This window comes from Oncorhynchus keta, chromosome 37 (genome assembly GCF_023373465.1).
Source record: "Oncorhynchus keta strain PuntledgeMale-10-30-2019 chromosome 37, Oket_V2, whole genome shotgun sequence".
Lineage (NCBI taxonomy): Eukaryota > Metazoa > Chordata > Actinopteri > Salmoniformes > Salmonidae > Oncorhynchus > Oncorhynchus keta.
This window is the reverse complement of record NC_068457.1, coordinates 21576922-21597606: the sequence shown is the minus strand read 5'-3', so window position 1 is coordinate 21597606 and position 20685 is coordinate 21576922. Positions and strand designations below refer to the sequence as shown.

The following is a 20685-nucleotide window of genomic DNA, read 5'->3' as shown; positions in this document are numbered from 1 at the left end:
TAATCCAGGATGAAGCCCCATTGAGATCACGCATCTCTGCTTCAATGGGGACCTTTCCAGACTTGTCCCTTTTCCAGGCATCAGGTGAAGGACACTCTTCTTCCCGGGAAGACGATGACTCACTGCTTTATACGTTTAAATTGTTTATGACCTGGTTAAAAATAGGCTAGCTTGCAGTTTGGTAAACATTATGAGGAAAATGCCAGTTAGTCTTGAGATATTTTCACGTGGATCATTTATAGGCTACTCCTCAACTCAAGGGTCATGTTTACTCACAGCTCAGCCGCAGACAGCATGCGATTGGTGGAACTGTAGGCCGCGGTCGCTGCCCATGGTGCTGAAATCAGACGTGGCTTTGCGCCGGTCAGAAGATCTGCGCTCCCATGTTATTCATGAATTCAACTGACCAAAAAGATCAACTTTCCCTCGATTTTACAGCCCATCGATTCGTTTAATTGTATTATAGATACCATAACACGGACTATTTTGCCATTTTGATTGAAGTTTTAATGCCGTATTTTATGGATTGTGTCTCAATGATTGTGTTGGGGGATATAAGGGGGAAACATTTCTCCATTCTGTCCAGTGTTTTTGGACACGACTCAATGCAGGAATACAGGAGTGGCGCTGACTGGGATCTCTTTAAACGTGCACGTGATATTTCTAGGCCTCTACTAAAGAACATTGAATAGCTAATTAAACCTTTTGGGAACGTTCTCCACTTGACAATGTGCTGGGTCTCTATCTTTCACCTGACCAAGATTAACATCAGATTAGGTGTAAACATTCTCAACGTTGGCTATACAGTTACATGTCTATCTCCGGCTCGGTGTCTGCTTCTTGTGAAATACACAACACGATATATCAATCAGTGTCCGGACGGTGTATACAATGTATTAGCAACAGTTGGAGTTGGAGTTAGATAGTATACAGGATACTAACGTTTCAGTCAGTGTCTAGTGCTAATGGTTACGTTTATGCGGAGGGCGTTCACTCGCTTGTGGTCATTTATAAGATATTTCTTTCCGAACGGTTTCTCCAGAACGAGGGGGGCTTTGGTCTGACGCACAGACTCTTGTTTTCATCTGAATGGTCTGGCTGTTCCCGTTTCCTTTGATTGATGAGTTGAAGGAGAGCGTTTTATGTAGCCTACCTTTTTTCACCCCTTATTCATATCTGAAAGCAATTCATGAGCCAACAGGATTCGTATTCTGTCCCCTTTCCCTTCTCACCGAGGAAAAACAGTCCCGACGTGCTGGATGAAGTTTCTGAAGCGTGAAATAAAATTGCGTCACCATTTTACCTGATGCAGAGAAGTTCCTCCGGGCCTTTTTTTAAAGACAAGATTATTATAATTATTATTTCGTTTTTTGATTCCAATCCTCCCGATTTGGTCATTGTGTGCTCCTCCGTTATTCGTTTCTATTTTTGGAGAAGAGACTGACGGATTTGCATACGGACTTGGTGAATCTGTGCGCGCGAGGCAAGCATCACACACCTCTCTTCCAAGGAGCAAGCCCCATCTGGGGAGCATCTGTGGCTTGCGTCCTTCACTAAATAATTACGATAAATTCGCTCCGTATGTTTTTGAGAGTGTCTGACAGACTCCTTTAGCGCGTGGCTTCAAATTCGCGTGTTCACATTTTCTATAGGCTTGTTTTTGTCGATCACCGGTCGAAGACGGGAGGTAGTCTAAACATTTTTGGGCGAGGAGAAGAACGAAACCTTTCGACAATTATTTTCGTGTTTTTGGACTATGTGACATCAAACGTCACAGATATTGAATGATAAAATATGACCAAGTACGGATATCGGAAATGTTGTCAGTTTGGAAAACCTTCTCTACAAGGATTCACGCAGTCAAATTCGAAATCATTTGACAACAACGGTGACAGGTTGTTAGTTGTTGAATGGCCATGATAAAATGACAACGCAATGTTCTGTATCTTCACCGAAATGTGGTATTTGGACTTGATTGCGTAGTGTCGAAATGTTTTTCTGACGGATAAAGAAGATACATTTTATAGACACAACTATGGGGCTGTAGCTGCAGACCGAACATAATCGCTTGTTGTTCCGTCTGCGCTCGGTGCCCAACGGGAAACGGGGAACGGGCTCTGTGTTTCCTTTTCCCCCGGGTTGTTTCGGTTGAGACATGGCAGCTATTGCCAGCGGTTTGATACGACAGAAGAGACAGGCACGGGAACAACAAGTCCACCGGCCGACGCCACACCGACGGAGGCGAAGCCCCAACAAGAATAAAGGACTTTGTAACGGGAATTTGGTCGACATCTTCTCCAAAGTGAGAATCTTCGGCTTGAAGAAGAGAAGGCTACGGAGACAAGGTGTGGGCTGAGCGGAAAGCGCGGGAGACGCATGGACACGTTACGGTTGTCATTATGCGCGAGGGAGAGAGCAGCCTTACGTTCGCTCCAACGGTTCAATAGTTTACCCCTACATGCATTAATAAAAACAGGTAGTTAACGAAAGTAGCCTAAGCAGTGTGGCCGGTAAGTTTGACCACATTGCTGTTTCATTCCTTACAAATATAGTTATTGTGACAAGGCCTCGTCCTCTCGACAAGGCTTCAAATTACGCATTTTAATTGGCCTAGGAGTTGAGACTAAAGTGGGAAAATAACGATTTCTAGCCTAATCTTTCATTGATTGGTTTACTGCTGATTGCCTTTCTGAGTGAAGGGTTTGAATCGGGACAAAATCGATGTTACAGTTAGGTGTTACATACAGATTAAAATACGTTTGATGGGTGGATAGGTGAATCAGGTTGCCGTATTAAATATCTCACCAAACAGTTGGCTATTTTATAGGTATTCATTACAGAACTTGAATCAGGTTGAGTCAAAGAACAGACAGCTTTTGAAACGTTGTCTATTGAATTTGACATATCTTGATTCATACATGCAGTATAGCTGACACCACCAATATACGAAAATGACATCATGACAAGCTCTGTATGGCAGGGGGTAACTGGCATGACTGGTCTCAGGAGAGAGAGAGCGGGTGACTGACTGTGAGCGCAGCAACCTCAGTCAAGTGACAGCCATTTTGTCAAAGCCAATGACATTCAGTGCAACCTGTGGCCTTATAGATGGGGTGCATGTAGAACACAGTACAGTCTGAGACACATGCTGTGTGTGTGTGTGTGTGTGTGTGTGTGTGTGTGTGTGTGTGTGTGTGTGTGTGTGTGTGTGTGTGTGTGTGTGTGTGTGTGTGTGTGTGTGTGTGTGTGTGTGTGTGTGTGTGTGTGTGTGTGTGTGTAGTTGAGGGGAATTGCCTCAAGCATCCTGTCAAAAATGAAATATGAATTCAGGGTTTCTTAACCTCGGAGTGAGCAGGGGGTAAGAGGAACGAGAGGAGGAGGAGAGGTGTGAAGGGAGAGAGAGAGGAGGAGAAGGAGAGGAGGAGGAGGAGAGTAAGGGGAGGTGGGGTGGAGGAGGAAAGGGGAAGGATGAGAGGGATTGAAGGAAGAAGAGAGGGGAAGAGTGGAAGAAAAGGAGAATAATGAAAGAGGGGAGGGCAGAGAAAGAAAGAAAGAGGAGATGGACGGAGGAAGAAAAGGATGAAAAGGGGAGGAGAGGGAGTGAAGGAAGAAGGGAAGAGAAGAGTAGAGAACGATGGAAAGAAGAGATGGAAAGTGGGATAGAAGGAATGGTGCTTTGATCTGTTGAACATGTCTTTTGTTCCGATTCATTTTTCAGTAAGACAGAGAAAAGGTCATGTCTGGTTTGATTCCAGAAGGAACTACTGCCCCCTCCCTCTCCCCCTCTCTTCCCCCTCTCTGCCCCCTCTCTTCCCCCTCCCTCTCCCCCTCTCTTCCCCTCTCTGTCCCCTCTCTTCCCCCTCCCTCTCCCCCTCTCTACCCCCTCTCTGCCCCCCTCTTCCCCCTCTCTCCGTCCTTCATCTACCATTTTCTCTCCAGGGTCTCTGTTTATGATACAGTATATCTCTCTATCTGAATCTCTTTTCCAAATCTCTAGTCTCCCCCATCTGCTTTCTGAATATTCTCAACCATCTAAATGAACAAGAGCAGTTCTAGGAGGCTGGAGTCATTCTGATACACTCTCAGCTGACGTGTTGGGATATAAGAATTCTCAGAATGTAAAGATGAAAACTTCTGTGGTATCCCTATCTGATATCTGAGAGAGTTTACAGGGCTGTGTGTGTGTGTGTGTGTGTGTGTTGGAGGGGAGGTATAATCCCTTATCGCTCAGAGTGTGCTGGTGATGTTTAGACAGTCCACTCTCCCTTCTTCTCTCTCTTTCCCTCTCTCCTCCTTCCTCCCTTACAACTTGTTTCCTCCACTCTCACCACTCATCTCCCTTCTCTCCTCTCCTCCTCCTCTCTCCTTCCACTATTCTTTCTTTCTTTCCCTCCCTCCCTCCCTCCCTCCCTCCCTCCCTCCCTCCCTCCCTCCCTCCCTCCCTCCCTCCCTCCCTCCCTCCCTCCTTCCAGCTGTGGTAGCTTCTGGTTAAAGCCTGGCCATATATCCTCAGGTTCTCGCCTCTCTTTTCTCCTCTCCTCTCACCTCTTTTCTCCTCTCTTTTCTCCTCTCCTCTCACCTCTCTTTTCTCCTCTCCTCCTCTCTTTTCTCCTCTCACCTCTCTTTTCTCCTCTCCTCCTCTCTTTTCTCCTCTCCTCTCACCTCTCTTTTGTCCTCTCCTCCTCTCTTTTCTCCTCTCCTCTCAACTCTCTTTTCTCCTCGCCTCTTGCCTCTCTTTTCTCCTCTCCTCCCGCCTCTCTTTTCTCCTCTCCTCTCGCCTGTCTTTTCTCTCTCCTCTTGCCTCTCTTTTCTCCTCACCTCTTGCCTCTCTTTTCTCCTCTCCTCTTGCCTCTCTTTTTCTCCTCTCCTCTCGCCTCTCTTTTCTCCTCTCCTCTCGCCTGTCTTTTCTCTCTCCTCTTGCCTCTCTTTTCTCCTCGCCTCTTGCCTCTCTTTTCTCCTCTCCTCCCGCCTCTCTTTTCTCCTCTCCTCTCGCCTGTCTTTTCTCTCTCCTCTTGCCTCTCTTTTCTCCTCACCTCTTGCCTCTCTTTTCTCCTCTCCTCTTGCCTCTCTTTTCTCCTCTCCTCTTGCCTGTCTTTTCTCTCTCCTCTTGCCTCTCTTTTCTCCTCTCTCGCCTGTCTTTTCTCTCTCCTCTTGCCTCTCTTTTCTCCTCGCCTCTTGCCTCTCTTTTCTCCTCTCCTCTTGCCTCTCTCTTCTCCTCTCCTCTCGCCTCTCTTTTCTCCTCTCCTCTCACCTCTCTTTTCTCCTCTCCTCTTGCCTCTCTTTTCTCCTCTCCTCTCGCCTCTCTTTTCTCCTCTCCTCTCGCCTGTCTTTTCTCTCTCCTCTTGCCTCTCTTTTCTCCTCGCCTCTTGCCTCTCTTTTCTCCTCTCCTCTTGCCTCTCTTTTCTCCTCTCCTCTTGCCTCTCTTTTCTCTCTCCTCTTGCCTCTCTTTTCTCCTCGCCTCTTGCCTCTCTTTTCTCCTCTCCTCTTGCCTCTCTTTTCTCTCTCCTCTTGCCTCTCTTTTCTCCTCTCCTCTCGCCTGTCTTTTCTCTCTCCTCTTGCCTCTCTTTTCTCCTCTCCTCTTGCCTCTCTTTTCTCTCTCCTCTTGCCTCTCTTTTCTCCTCTCCTCTCGCCTGTCTTTTCTCTCTCCTCTTGCCTCTCTTTTCTCCTCTCCTCTTGCCTCTCTTTTCTCTCTCCTCTTGCCTCTCTTTTCTCCTCTCCTCTCGCCTGTCTTTTCTCCTCTCCTCTTGCCTCTCTTTTCTCCTCTCCTCTTGCCACTCTGACTGCGTGACTGGGTCTGAATCCTGGCGACACACACATAAGGTTTTCTGAAGGGCAAACATAGACTCTCCTCCTCTCTGTCTATGCCTCCCTTCCCTCTTTCCATCTTTCATTGTCTCTCTCTCTCCCTGTCTCATAGGTAATGTTCAAATACTGTGAAAAGCCACCCTCTCCTCTTCTGCTTCTTGATGTAGTAGAAAATGTGTTCTTCCTTCTTACACCTTCTTTCAAGTAGTCACACATAGCAGAAATCAATCATTGGTCATAGAATCCCTAGTACATGTATGTTACAGGAACGTCCACCATCTGTAGTTGACCTGAGAGCCCATGTAGAGTCCATATATCCCTGATTTAGAGTAGCCTACCAATGATGACAACTACTGTAATGATTGCTCTCGTGCAATACAGAATCGTATGATATTGACATTTTGATTGATGGCGACAGGCATTATTCAATACATGTTCTATTCAATAGGTGGATATCATTTAGATTAAAATGATATGGATCCTCATGGGGAGGATAACCAGAGATTAGCGGTGTTGGAACAACGCAGACAAAGACAGGGAAATACCTTCCTCTGGATAAGCAGACAGGGACATTGGGATCACGAGACTGTATCCATGGCAACCCAGACAAAGAGGGAATCCTGGACCAGTTTCCCTAGTAACAGACAGGATATGGGAATCTGGGAAAATGGGAATTTCTCCCCAGTAACACACAGCAGGTCAGTGAGGAAGGAAAGAGACCCTACCTGTTGAAGCAGACAGAATTCCCAAAGTTAAGAAATACAATTCCGTTAGTCAGATTTATGGAAGCTTGGGAATTTTGTATTTGTTTTGGGTCGTCTTGACCATGTGTTTCCATTGAAAAAGAGATACACTTTAGGAAAAGGGTTTTGTTTTTCCCCACATTCCATGTCATGTTTGACTGTGCAGCTTTGAACTGTGTAACTCTACAGAGACTCAGGGAAACCAGACCCAGGAAGACCCATCCATAAAGGAGGGTCTTTAGGAGAGTCTAGTTAAGGTACAGATGTGTCTTCCTGATAGCCTCTCTGTCTCTGAGTGGAAGTCAATGGTCTGATAACACTCCTTCATTTAACACTCATACGGACAGGATTTCCATAAGGACACACACACACACACACACACACACACACACACACACACACACACACACACACACACACACACACACACACACACACACACACACACACACACACACACAGAGAGCGACTCATTAAGGTATTAGAGGAAGCCCTGACACACTTGATTAAACAGTGTTTAAATGGGTCTCTCTAAGTGAATCTGTACTGTTGAAGTCCTTCTAGAGCATAATCTACACTACTATCATCTCCTCCACCTCTATCTCCTCATCTCTACTCTGTTCTCATCTCAGTGACTCCACCTCTATTTCCTCATCTCTACTCTGTTCTCATCTCAGTGACTCCACCTCTATCTCCTCATCTCTACTCTGTTCTCATCTCAGTGACTCCACCTCTATCTCCTCATCTCTACTCTGTTCTCATCTCAGTGACTCCACCTCTATCTCCTCATCTCTACTCTGTTCTCATCTCAGTGACTCCACCTCTATCTCCTCATCTCATCTCAGTGACTTCACCCCTATCTCCTCATCTCTACTCTGTTCTCATCTCAGTGACTCCACCCCTATCTCCTCATCTAATAATAAATAATAATAATATATGCCATTTAGCAGACGCTTTTATCCAAAGCGACTTACAGTCATTCTACTCTGTTCTCATCTCAGTGACTCCACCTCTATCTCCTCATCTCTACTCTGTTCTCATCTCAGTGACTTCACCCCTATCTCCTCATCTCTACTCTGTTCTCATCTCAGTGACTCCACCTCTCCTCATCTCTACTCTGTTCTCATCTCAGTGACTCCACCTCTATCTCCTCATCTCTACGCTGTTCTCATCTCAGTGACTCCACCTCTATCTCCTCATCTCTACGCTGTTCTCATCTCAGTGACTCCACCTCTATTTCCTCATCTCTACTCTGTTCTCATCTCAGTGACTCCACCTCTATTTCCTCATCTCTACTCTGTTCTCATCTCAGTGACTGCACCTCTATCTCCTCATCTCTACTCTGTTCTCATCTCAGTGACTCCACCTCTATCTCCTCATCTCTACTCTGTTCTCATCTCAGTGACTCCACCTCTCCTCATCTCTACTCTGTTCTCATCTCAGTGACTCCGCCTCTATCTCCTCATCTCTACGCTGTTCTCATCTCAGTGACTCCACCTCTATCTACTCATCTCTACGCTGTTCTCATCTCAGTGACTCCACCTCTCCTCATCTCTACTCTGTTCTCATCTCAGTGACTCCACCTCTATCTCCTCATCTCTACTCTGTTCTCATCTCAGTGACTCCACCTCTATCTCCTCATCTCTACGCTGTTCTCATCTCAGTGACTCCACCTCTATCTCCTCATCTCTACTCTGTTCTCATCTCAGTGACTTCACCCCTATCTCCTCATCTCTACTCTGTTCTCATCTCAGTGACTCCACCTCTATTTCCTCATCTCTACTCTGTTCTCATCTCAGTGACTCCACCTCTATCTCCTCATCTCTACTCTGTTCTCATCTCAGTGACTCCACCTCTATCTCCTCATCTCTACTCTGTTCTCATCTCAGTGACTCCACCTCTATCTCCTCATCTCTACTCTGTTCTCATCTCAGTGACTCCACCTCTATCTCCTCATCTCTACTCTGTTCTCATCTCAGTGACTTCACCCCTATCTCCTCATCTCTACTCTGTTCTCATCTCAGTGACTCCACCTCTCCTCATCTCTACTCTGTTCTCATCTCAGTGACTCCACCCCTATCTCCTCATCTCTACTCTGTTCTCATCTCAGTGACTCCACCTCTATCTCCTCATCTCTACTCTGTTCTCATCTCAGTGACTTCACCCCTATCTCCTCATCTCTACTCTGTTCTCATCTCAGTGACTCCACCTCTCCTCATCTCTACTCTGTTCTCATCTCAGTGACTCCACCTCTATCTCCTCATCTCTACGCTGTTCTCATCTCAGTGACTCCACCTCTATTTCCTCATCTCTACTCTGTTCTCATCTCAGTGACTCCACCTCTATCTCCTCATCTCTACTCTGTTCTCATCTCAGTGACTCCACCTCTATCTCCTCATCTCTACTCTGTTCTCATCTCAGTGACTCCACCTCTATCTCCTCATCTCTACTCTGTTCTCATCTCAGTGACTCCACCTCTATCTCCTCATCTCTACTCTGTTCTCATCTCAGTGACTCCACCTCTATCTCCTCATCTCTACTCTGTTCTCATCTCAGTGACTCCACCTCTCCTCATCTCTACTCTGTTCTCATCTCAGTGACTCCACCCCTATCTCCTCATCTCTACTCTGTTCTCATCTCAGTGACTCCACCTCTATCTCCTCATCTCTACTCTGTTCTCATCTCAGTGACACCACCTCTATCTCCTCATCTCTACTCTGTTCTCATCTCAGTGACTCCACTTCTATCTACTCATCTCTACTCATCTCAGTGACTCCACCTCTATCACCTCATCTCTGCTCTGTTCTCATCTCAGTGACTCCACCCCTATCTCCTCATCTCTACTCTGTTCTCATCTCAGTGACTCCACCTCTATCTCCTCATCTCTACTCATCTCAGTGACTCCACCCCTATCTCCTCATCTCTACTCTGTTCTCATCTCAGTGACTCCACCCCTATCTCCTCATCTCTACTCTGTTCTCATCTCAGTGACTCCACCTCTATCTCCTCATCTCTACTCATCTCAGTGACTCCACCCCTATCTCCTCATCTCTACTCTGTTCTGGTCATTAGTAAAGACTGAATAGTAATAGACGGTTAAAGTGTTTTTTCACCCCCAAATTAAAATGACCAGACGTTGTCTAAGGTCTTCTAAAATGTATTCTCAGGTGGTTGAACGTTGAGCTGAACAGACAGACTGCTAGTGTAGAGGGTTGGTAACCATTCCTCCCATCACACCTCTGTCCCTGGTGTGAAAACTGGAAAATCCCTTTCTCTCGCTCTCTCTTCCTCTATTTCCCTCTCTCGCTCTTCTAAACTGGGTCAGTCTCGTCTGCAGTTCTAATCTATCATGTTCATTGGAGCATACCTTTTTTCCTCTGGCACACACACATCAACACAACACCTTCAGAGGGGATCTCCACATTGCTGTAGACACTCAGAAGAGGGTGCGGTCTGTTTGTGTGAAAGAAAGTGTGTGTCGAGTGTGTGTGTGTGTGTGTGTGTGTGTGTGTGTGTGTGTGTGTGTGTGTGTGTGTGTGTGTGTGTGTGTGTGTGTGTGTGTGTGTGTGTGTGTGTGTGTGTGTGTGTGTGTGTGTGTGTGTGTGTGTAGAGGGGGAACGAGAGTGAGAGAGAGAGAGTGCATTGGGTGTGGTCTGCACGTGCAGAGCATCAGTTAATATTAATGTCAACAGAAGGGGAATCCTTCATTACTACAGAGATACAGGAGGGTGCTGTGTGTGTGTGTGTGTGTGTGTGTGTGTGTGTGTGTGTGTGTGTGTGTGTGTGTGTGTGTGTGTGTGTGTGTGTGTGTGTGTGTGTGTGTGTGTGTGTGTGTGTGTGTGTGAGGCAGGACGGTGCGGTCGGTGTACGGTGCATTCAGAATGTATTCAGACCCCTTGACATTTTCCACATTTTGTTATGTTACAGCCTTATTCTAAAATCTATGAAAAACATTTTTTTCCTCATCAATCTACACTCAATACCCCATAATGGCAAAGTGAAAACTGGTTTTAAGAAAAGTTTGCAAATGTATTCAAATAAAAAAAAACATAAATACCTTATTTACATAAGTATTCAGACCCTTTGCTATGAGACTCGAAATTGAGCTTGGATGCTTCCTGTTTCCATTGACCATCTTTGATGTTTCTACAACTTGATTGGAGTCCAGCTGTGGTAAATTCAATTGATAGGACATGATTTGGAAAGGCACACGCATGTCTATATAAGGTTCACGCAAGGTTCACCTTCCAGTATGATAACGACCCTAAGCACACAGCCAAGACAACGCAAGAGTGGCTTCAGAACAAGTCTGTGAATGTCCTTGAGTGGCCCAGACAGAGCCCGGACTTGAACCAGATCGATCATCTCTGGAGAGACTTGAAAATAGCTGTGCAGCGACGCTCCCCATCCAACCTGACAGAGCTTGAGAGGATCTGCATAGAAGAATGGTAGAAACTCCCCAAATACAGGTGTGTCAAGCTTGTAGCCTCATACCCAAGAAGACTCGACACTGTAATCACAGCCAAAGGTGCTTCAACAAAGTACTGATGAAAAGGATCTGAATACTTATGTCAATGTGATATATGTCTGTTTTTTATTTTTTATTTATACATTTGCAAAAATGTCGAGAGACCTCCTTTTGCTTCGTCATTATGGGGTATTGTGTGTAGATTGATGAGGGTAAAAAAAACAATTGAATCCATTTTAGAATAAGGCTGTAACGTAACAAAACGTGGGGAAAGTCAACGGGTCTGAATACTTTCTGAATGCACCGTATGTGTGTGTTGGGTCCAGCTATTTCACCACTGTTTATCCATGGCTTCTCCTCCTGTTCCTTTATTCTCTTTCTCCTCAGCCCTAGAACACTTCCAACATCCTTCTCTTACGCTCTCTCTCTCTGTTTCTCTCTCTGTTTCTCTCTCTGTCTCTCTCTCTGTTTCTCTCTCTGTCTCTCTCTCTCTGTTTCTCTCTCTGTTTCTCTCTCTGTTTCTCTCTCTGTCTCTCTCTCTGTTTCTCTCTCTGTTTCTCTCTCTGTCTCTCTCTCTGTTTCTCTCTCTGTTTCTCTCTCTCTGTTTCTCTCTCTGTTTCTCTCTCTGTTTCTCTCTCTGTCTCTCTCTCTGTTTCTCTCTCTGTTTCTCTCTCTCTGTTTCTCTCTCTCTGTTTCTCTCTCTGTTTCTCTCTCTGTCTCTCTCTCTGTTTCTCTCTCTGTTTCTCTCTCTCTGTTTCTCTCTCTGTTTCTCTCTCTGTTTCTCTCTCTGTTTCTCTCTCTGTTTCTCTCTCTGTTTCTCTCTCTGTCTCTCTCTCTGTTTCTCTCTCTGTTTCTCTCTCTCTGTTTCTCTCTCTGTTTCTCTCTCTGTTTCTCTCTCTCTGTTTCTCTCTCTGTTTCTCTCTCTGTTTCTCTCTCTGTCTCTCTCTCTGTTTCTCTCTGTTTCTCTCTCTGTTTCTCTCTCTGTTTCCCTCTCTTTCTCTCTCTGTTTCTCTCTCTCTTTCCCTCTCTCTTTCTCTCTCTGTTTCTCTCTCTGTTTCTCTCTCTCTGTTTCTCTCTCTCTTTCTCTCTCTGTTTCTCTCTCTCTTTCTCTCTCTCTTTCTCTCTCTGTTTCTCTCTCTGTTTCTCTCTCTGTTTCTCTCTCTGTTTCCCTCTCTCTGTTTATCTCTGTTTCTCTCTCTCTGTTTCTCACTCTGTTTCTCTCTCTGTTTCCCTCTCTCTTTCTCTCTCTCTTTCTCTCTCTGTTTCTCTCTCTGTTTCTCTCTCTGTTTCCCTCTGTTTCTCTCTCTGTTTCCCCTCTCTTTCTCTCTCTCTTTCTCTCTCTGTTTCCCTCTCTCTTTCTCTCTCTGTTTCTCTCTCTGTTTCTCTCTCTGTTTCTCTCTCTGTTTCTCTCTCTGTTTCTCTGTTTGACATGTTTCTTTCTCTGGCTGTTTTGTGACAGGGAGTTGGGGGAGAACACAATGAAGTCACGGGCCTGTGTGGGTGTGGACTGGGTTGCACACACATGCTGACATTCTCAGACATTTCTGAGATTAAGAGCTTTTTCTCCTGAGCTCCGGTCTGTCTGCTCGCTCTTTCTTTGTGAAAACAGACTGATATTGTCACGGAGATAAAAGAAACCTCAGAATAATGTAGTCTTGAACTTTTACACTATCTATCTATCTATCTATCTATCTATCTATCTCTCTCTCTCTCTCTCTCTCTCTCTCTCTCTCTCTCTCTCTCTCTCTCTCTCTCTCTCTCTCTCTCTCTCTCTCTCTCTCTCTCTCTCGTCTCTTCTCTCTCTCCTCTCTCTCCCCTCTCTCTCCTCTCTCTCTCCTTTCTCTCTCCTCTCTCTCCTCTCTCCTCTCTCCTTTCTCTTTCCTCTCTCCTTTCTCTCTCCTCACCTCTCTCTCCTCTCTCCTCTCTCCTTCCTCTCTCTTCTCTCTCTCCTCTCTCTCTCCTTCCTCTCTCTTCTCTCTCTCCTCTCTCTCTCTCCTTCCTCTCTCTTCTCTCTCTCCTCTCTCTCTCCTTTCTCCTCTATCCTTTCTCTCTCCTCTATCCTTTCTCTCTCCTCTCTCTCTCCTTGCTCTCTACTTTCTCTCGCCTCTCTCCTCTCTCCTCTCTCCTCTCTCCCCCTAGATCCACAGCTTAAGGGCATAGTGACCAGGTTGTACTGCAGACAGGGATACTACTTGCAGATGAACCCAGATGGATGTCTGGACGGGACCAAAGATGACGGCACTAACTCCTGTGAGTCCGCACGAACACACATGCACACACAGAGGGGGGTAGATTGAGTGGCTGAGGGGCAACCTCTGTCAACCCAGTGACAGACATTTTATTAGAAGTCATCCAATCACAGATCTCATGCAGTACATGTCAAACATGGACAAATGAGAACTGACACACCGAAGTCCAGATGAACATGGCTCATTTCTCACACGGCTACTACACGCATGTGTCAAGTCTCATACACGTCTCGTGTGATTAAGTGTGATTAAGTGTTCTGGTAGCTTTCATATATATACTGTATCGTTCCATTCTAGTCGTGTGTGTGTGTGTGTGTGTGTGTGTGTGTGTGTGTGTGTGTGTGTGTGTGTGTGTGTGTGTGTGTGTGTGTGTGTGTGTGTGTGTGTGTGTGTGTGTGTGTGTGTGTGTGTGTGTGTGTGTGTGTGTGTGTGTGTGTGTGTGTGTGTGTGTGTGTGTGTGTGTGTAACTGTGTCACATGGTTGACTGAGTATCTGAATCTTATATAGATGCATACGTACGCTACGTACTCTCACACACACACACACACACACAATAATGTGTATTCTATCGGTAAGATTGTCAATCCGCTTTACTGTGCTGATTTGTCTCTCAGCCTTGTTCAACCTCATCCCAGTGGGCCTTCGAGTGGTGGCCATCCAGTCAGTCAAGATGGGTCTGTACATCGCCATGAACGGGGAGGGACACCTCTACTCATCAGTGAGTACAGACCAATGCTGATGATGACGTGTGCCTGCCGGGCGGCCATCTTGGTTGAGATGATTTACTATGACAATACTCAGTTTTCTTCTATGTGTATGTGTGTAATTATTTCACCTAAAACAGATTGATCTAACTATCTAAGGCTGAGTTTACACAGGCAGACCAAATCCGATCTTTTGCCCAATTATTGGCCAAAGATCTGACAGGTTGAAAGACCAATTAGTGAAAAAAAAGATTGGAATTGGGCTGCCTGTGTAAACGCAACCTTTATACCACTCAGTCACCGTACTAATATACAGTCCAGCTGTCCTGTAGACACACTGGGTTCAACAAGATTCTGGAATCCTTCAGGAGGAATACGTGTACGTTTCCCCAGAGGCCATAGTGAGGATTTGTCTAATACAGTGGTTCCCAAACGTTTTATAGTCCCATACCCCTTCAAACATTCAACCTCCAGCTGCGTACCCCCTCCCCTCTAGCACCAGGGTCAGCTGTACCCCCTCTAGCACCAGGGTCAGCTGTACCCCCTCTAGCACCAGGGTCAGCTGTACCCCCTCTAGCACCAGGGTCAACTGTACCCCCTCTAGCACCAGGGTCAACTGTACCCCCTCTAGCACCAGGGTCAACTGTACCCCCTCTAGCACCAGGGTCAACTGTACCCCTCTAGCACCAGGGTCAACTGTACCCCTCTAGCACCAGGGTCAACTTTACCCCCTCTAGCACCAGGGTCAACTGTACCCCTCTAGCACCAGGGTCAACTGTACCCCTCTAGCACCAGGGTCAACTGTACCCCCTCTAGCACCAGGGTCAACTGTACCCCCTCTAGCACCAGGGTCAACTGTACCCCCTCTAGCACCAGGGTCAACTGTACCCCCTCTAGCACCAGGGTCAACTGTACCCCCTCTAGCACCAGGGTCAACTGTACCCCTCTAGCACCAGGGTCAACTGTACCCCCTCTAGCACCAGGGTCAACTGTACCCCCTCTAGCACCAGGGTCAACTGTACCCCCTCTAGCACCAGGGTCAACTGTACCCCCTCTAGCACCAGGGTCAACTGTACCCCCTCTAGCACCAGGGTCAACTGTACCCCCTCTAGCACCAGGGTCAACTGTACCCCCTCTAGCACCAGGGTCAACTGTACCCCCTCTAGCACCAGGGTCAACTGTACCCCCTCTAGCACCAGGGTCAACTGTACCCCCTCTAGCACCAGGGTCAACTGTACCCCCTCTAGCACCAGGGTCAGCGCACTATCAAATGTTGTTTTTTGCCATCATTGGAAGCCTGCCACACACACACTATACAATACATTTATTAAACATAAGAATGAGAGTGAGTTTTTGTCACAACCCGGCTCGTGGGAAGTGACAAAGAGTTCTTATAGAACCAGGGTACAAATAATAACATAATAATAATCAATAATTTTGCTCTTTATTTAGCCATCTTACATATAAAACTTTATTTGTTCATCAAAAATGGTGAATAACTCACCACAGGTTAATGAGAAGGATGTGCTTGACAGGATGCACATAACTCTGCAATGTTGGGTTTCCAGAAGAGGATGTCTTCCTTAATTGACCCCCATAAACGTAACGGACATATACCAGGAGCTGTGCCAGGTCCGCCACGTCTGTTGACTCATCCAGCTGTAACGCAAATAATTCACTGGCTTGTTTGTGAAGCAGTAATTGTTTCAAAACATCTCCTGCCATGTCACTGATGTATCGTGAAACAGTGTTGTTTGATGAAGGCATTGTCTGTATAATTTTTTGGGACTTTCCCCCCAGCATTGTCCCAGCAATATCCGCGGCAGCAGGAAGAATTAAGTCCTCCACAATAGTATGGGTCTTGCCTGTCCTAGTCACACGGTGGCTCAGCATATAAGACTCTTCTAGACCCTTCTTATTACAGTTTTTCTCAGTCGCTTTGGTGCATTTTTCACATCATCCCTATGTGAAAAACATGTGCAAAATAACAAGTGCATTTCTCAGAACAATTAAAGCTAGTCAGTCACTAAAAATCCATAGTACATCTCTCAAAAGTAAATATTCATGCCAATGATCATGTCAGTGTCATCAGAATGATAAGTCGTTGAGTCATTGTTCACGAACAAGGTCGTCAAACTGTGTACTTTGACAGTATTACCTGATGTAAACTGAGGCTACAGTTTGGATGACAGTTACTGTATTGAAAATGCACAAGGCTGCACTTCCATGGCATGTATCAATTTCAACAGTACTATTTACATCTGACTGTATGTGGGTTATTGATTGAAAGAGACTGGACAACCCAAGGGGCACAAAGGAAAAACAACACAGGAAACCACCCCTAAGGCACAACCACCCCTAAGGCACAACCACCCCTAAGGCACAACCACCCCTAAGGCACAACTTTGCCCACAGCACTGTTGTGCTGTCTCTACACATCCAGACGTTCCTGTCTGTCGGCCCACATATTCTCATCCACATCACACCGGATATTTTCCCTTCCAATGCAACGTGGAAAGAATCTTTTGGAATGCCTTATCCATCCTCTGCAGGCGTCTGCTGTGATGTCCTCACATGCTGCATCCATTGCAGCCAGGGTCATCTGTGTGTGTGGCTGACGATCGTACACCTTCCACCTCCATGCTGAAAATAACTCCTCAATTGGGTTAAGGAATGGTGAATAAGGTGGGAGGAATTCTATGAGCATCCTCGGGTGGGTCACAAACCATTGCCTCATGATGTTTGATCGATGGAAACTCACATTATCACAAATGACCACATACTTTGGCAAATCCTCTCTGAACAGACCCCTCTCATCATCAGGGATGAGAGCCCTGTAGAGAGTCTCTAAAAAGTTGAGTAGGTGCTGGGTGTTGTATGGCCCTATAAGGGGGATATGGGTTAGGACACCATGCTCCGAAATAGCAGCACACATGGTGATATTTCCTCCCCGTTGGCCTGGCAAATCCACAGTAGCTCTGATTTGGTCAGGTTGAAGCCAGCCTCATCCACGTATAAAAAGTTGTGAGAGGGTTCACTTGATTCCAACTCCATTATACGCTACGTATATCCCAGAACACACAGATGAATTTGTTTTGGTAAGGAAGAGTGACATAAAATATACATATATTGCATGTTCCTTCCACAGCAATGGACATGTGTGCAGTTTATGCTTACTGTACTATGTATCACTATAAAATGTTGCTGTAAAGTAGTTACATAGATATATGTTTTACCTGTACATACTGGTAACGTAGCTCCTTAACTCTGTCCTCATTCCTTTGGAATGGTACACGGTACAGCTGTTTCATACTCATCTGGTTTCTATGCAGCACCCTGTCGATGGTTGAGATGCTAACCGTATGGATGTTTTCAAAGACATCGTTGTCTTCTATAATGGTCCTTTGTATTTCCCTGAGTCTCATGGCATTGTTTACTCGGACCATGGTGCAAATAGCCTCCTCCTGTTGAGGTGTGAAAAGTTGTCCTAGCCACCGGTTTGAGGTAATCTTGCAGTCAGTCCTATGTGGGGAAATGCAGTGATGCATCGCATACTTTCACATAGACAAAAACTATGCGAACACACATTTTACTGTAAAACATACAGGTGGGTGCATGTAAGGTGCAGTATGTATCTGTATAGAGTATATTTCTGTATGCTGTGAAATACAAGTGGACTACTGTAATATGAAGCATTGTAGGAAGTATACAGTATACTGCTTATATACAGTAACAGTGCACTGGTGGACATACCTGTTCTCTCTTCGAAACGTTTGAACTATTGAGGTCACGGTTGATCTCCCAATATTCCCATTATTCGGCTGCACCCTTCGACCCGTCTCAGCCATTGTAAGGCCATGATTGACAACATGGTCTACAATAGTGACCACTATGTCCTCTTCTGCCTCTTCCTCTGTTTTGCCTTCCACCACGCATCCTTGCTCCTCTTCTTCCTCCTCTTGGCTGTTGACCCTGTTCGTTTCCTGGTCCATCCATTATTGGAAAATTGCAACTCTGTGTTGTGGTCTGTCTATATATGCTTGCCAATTGATTCTTCATGAGATGCAACTTTGAGCAATTTAGACAACTGGTTGATTGTTGGTTGAACTAACACTTTACATTCCTTCATGAGTGAGGGTCAATTTCACCTGCACGATTAATCAATTCACGTTTTTGTACAAAAGGTCTAATAGAAATGTGTAAAACTATGCTTGACAGTTTATGACAAATAGTTCAACAATTTTGCATGTAATGGCTTAAGCAAGGAACTAATGCCTAGATGTTTTGAGGGGTAAGACTATTCAACAGAGAACCATCTACTATATTTTGATCAACATGACATGAGCAATTGATAATGTGGAAAAAAGCTGACACTTGTACATTATCAATTGCAATTTGTTCAAAGGAATAAGAAATTGCTTTAATGATGTGCACAAGTGACTAGATGATTTGGAATTTGTACAAGTAGTATCAAGAATTGCACTTTTGATCTAAGAAATGCACCAAAGCGACTGAGAAAAACTGTAACATGGTTTACTACACGAAAGTCGTCTTTATTCTCGCTCAAAAAAACTCCCTTGGCTTATTTTTTGTGTACAATGCTGTCTGTCTGACCATTGGTTCACCCCGGTTTCGTATGAAGGGGAACATGCGTCATGAATACTAAACATTGTCATGACCAGAGGAGGCTGGTGGGAGGCGCTATAGGAGGACAGGCTCATCCTAGTGGCTGGAATCGAATCTATGGAAGGGTATCAAACACATGGAAACTATACATTTGACTCCGTTCCATTGATTCCATTCCAGCCGTTACAGTGAGCCCGTCCTCCTGTAGCGCCTCTGACCAGCCTCCTCTGGTCATTACCCGAGGTAGGGCACGAGAGGTCATCTTCTCTTTAGGCTGCAACATTATATGACTCCTCAGTAAGATTCTTATCTTGAATAGTTCTCTAGTCTTTATGGGGTTGGTGATGAATCAATGGGCATGTCACTATATAACACTAGATATATCAGAAGAGCAGTTCCCTTCGTGTTTCTCATTGTGAATTCACCATCACTCATCCTCTTTATTCTTCACATAATAATGGAATTACATCAGCTGCTTCTGCTTCGACAGGCAGAGAGAGAAAGAGAGAGAGATTGAAATAGAGAGAAATCCACATCCGTTTGCACCCAAACCCTCCTCTCTCTCCTTGTCTCCAAGGAAACTTGAGGGCTTCCTTGAGAGAAAGTGAAGTGGTGAGAAAGATGGTGAGGGAGGGAGGGAGGGAGGGAGGGAGGGGGAGGGAAATATGAATTATTCCCGACCCTGACACACCAGAGCAGTTAAATATCACTCTTTTTCCTCACTGTGTCGGAGCGAGGGACAGTGACATGATGCTGCCGAGAGGAGAGCAGCCGGCCGCTTGTTTTGTCCTTTTTTGGAGGAGAGATGTTATGTTCTGTTTCTCTGTTCATTATTGATGGGGGAAGTCCTGTCCACATGCACATGCACCACACACACACACACACACACACGCACACACGCACACACGCACACATGCACACACACACACACACACACACACACACACACACACACACACACACACACACACACACACACACACACACGCACACCGCTGACTATGAACAAAAAGCAGTCCTGTTAGGGATTTAACAGATATTGTCTATTTTTTTACCGAAGAAATATGTTTTATAATAATAACAACAGATATGTTGCTCTAGTACGGTTTACAGAGGCGCTGCTTTGATTAATGGTTTATAAAGGCGCTGCTTTGATGAATCACAAAGACACAAGATGGCCGACCCTTAACAGTAAGATCAAGAATAGAGTGTTTTAGTGTTACTCCTCCTGATGATGAAGCATCAAGATGATCTATAGTACTACACATCTGTCAGACAGATGAGACGGCTCTCTGGTTGTAGAGAGAGACTCGTCTCGATCCACCCATCTCTCTCGGTCTCTGTCTCTGCAGTCAACAGATGGACTAGTGTGAAATGATCTGGTATGTGTTAATTACCAACGATGCCGGGCAAGAGGAAACCAGCTCTGAGTGTGTGTTGAAGAGTGTGAAGAACACACACATCTGAGTACTCGAGCACACACACACACACACACACACACACACACACACACACACACACACACACACACACACACACACACACACACACACACACACACACACACACACACACACACACACACACGCATACACATCTGAGTACTCGAGCACACACACACACAGTTACACGCATACACATCTGAGTACTCGAGCACACACTCATGCAGACACTCATGCAGACACACAGACAACACACGCACACAGTTACACGGAAAGCTGTATGTTGGTTTACACCTTTATAGTAACAAAAACAGTACACAGTATATACTGTAGCCCTCACCATCAAGTCTTAGAGTTTTCTATGGAGGGAGAACTATCATATCCTGTACATGTGTAAAGGGGTGCGTAACTGGTGGCAGGGAAGTCAGACATAAGAGAGCAGAACTAGGTAGTAGCCGGAGCAGTTTAATCCAATGGCATAAAAATACAACAGAATATGGGTACACAAACCCGACACGCACCAGTAAACATGTACACAAGCACCTACAACAAACAATTCCACACAAAGACATGGGGGGAACAGAGGGTTAAATTTTAAAAAATAAATGAGGGAAATGAAAACCAGGTGTGCAGGAAAACAAGACAAAA

General features: G+C 45.5%; 1 protein-coding gene across 3 annotated transcripts in view; it reads left to right on the top strand.

The window, feature by feature from the left end:
- The window catches only part of LOC118377276 (fibroblast growth factor 14-like), a 96385-nt gene that overhangs the window by 66235 nt on the left and 9465 nt on the right, over nucleotides 1-20685 (top strand). For 2 of the 3 annotated variants that reach the window (XM_052499713.1, XM_052499715.1), the window contains exons 2-3: nucleotides 13156-13266; nucleotides 13880-13983. In XM_052499713.1, coding sequence (XP_052355673.1) covers nucleotides 13156-13266; nucleotides 13880-13983 — 215 coding nt within the window. Of the gene's footprint in view, nucleotides 1-911; nucleotides 2346-13155; nucleotides 13267-13879; nucleotides 13984-20685 lie in introns of those variants that run through there. The other variant, XM_052499714.1, reaches the window with a different exon arrangement.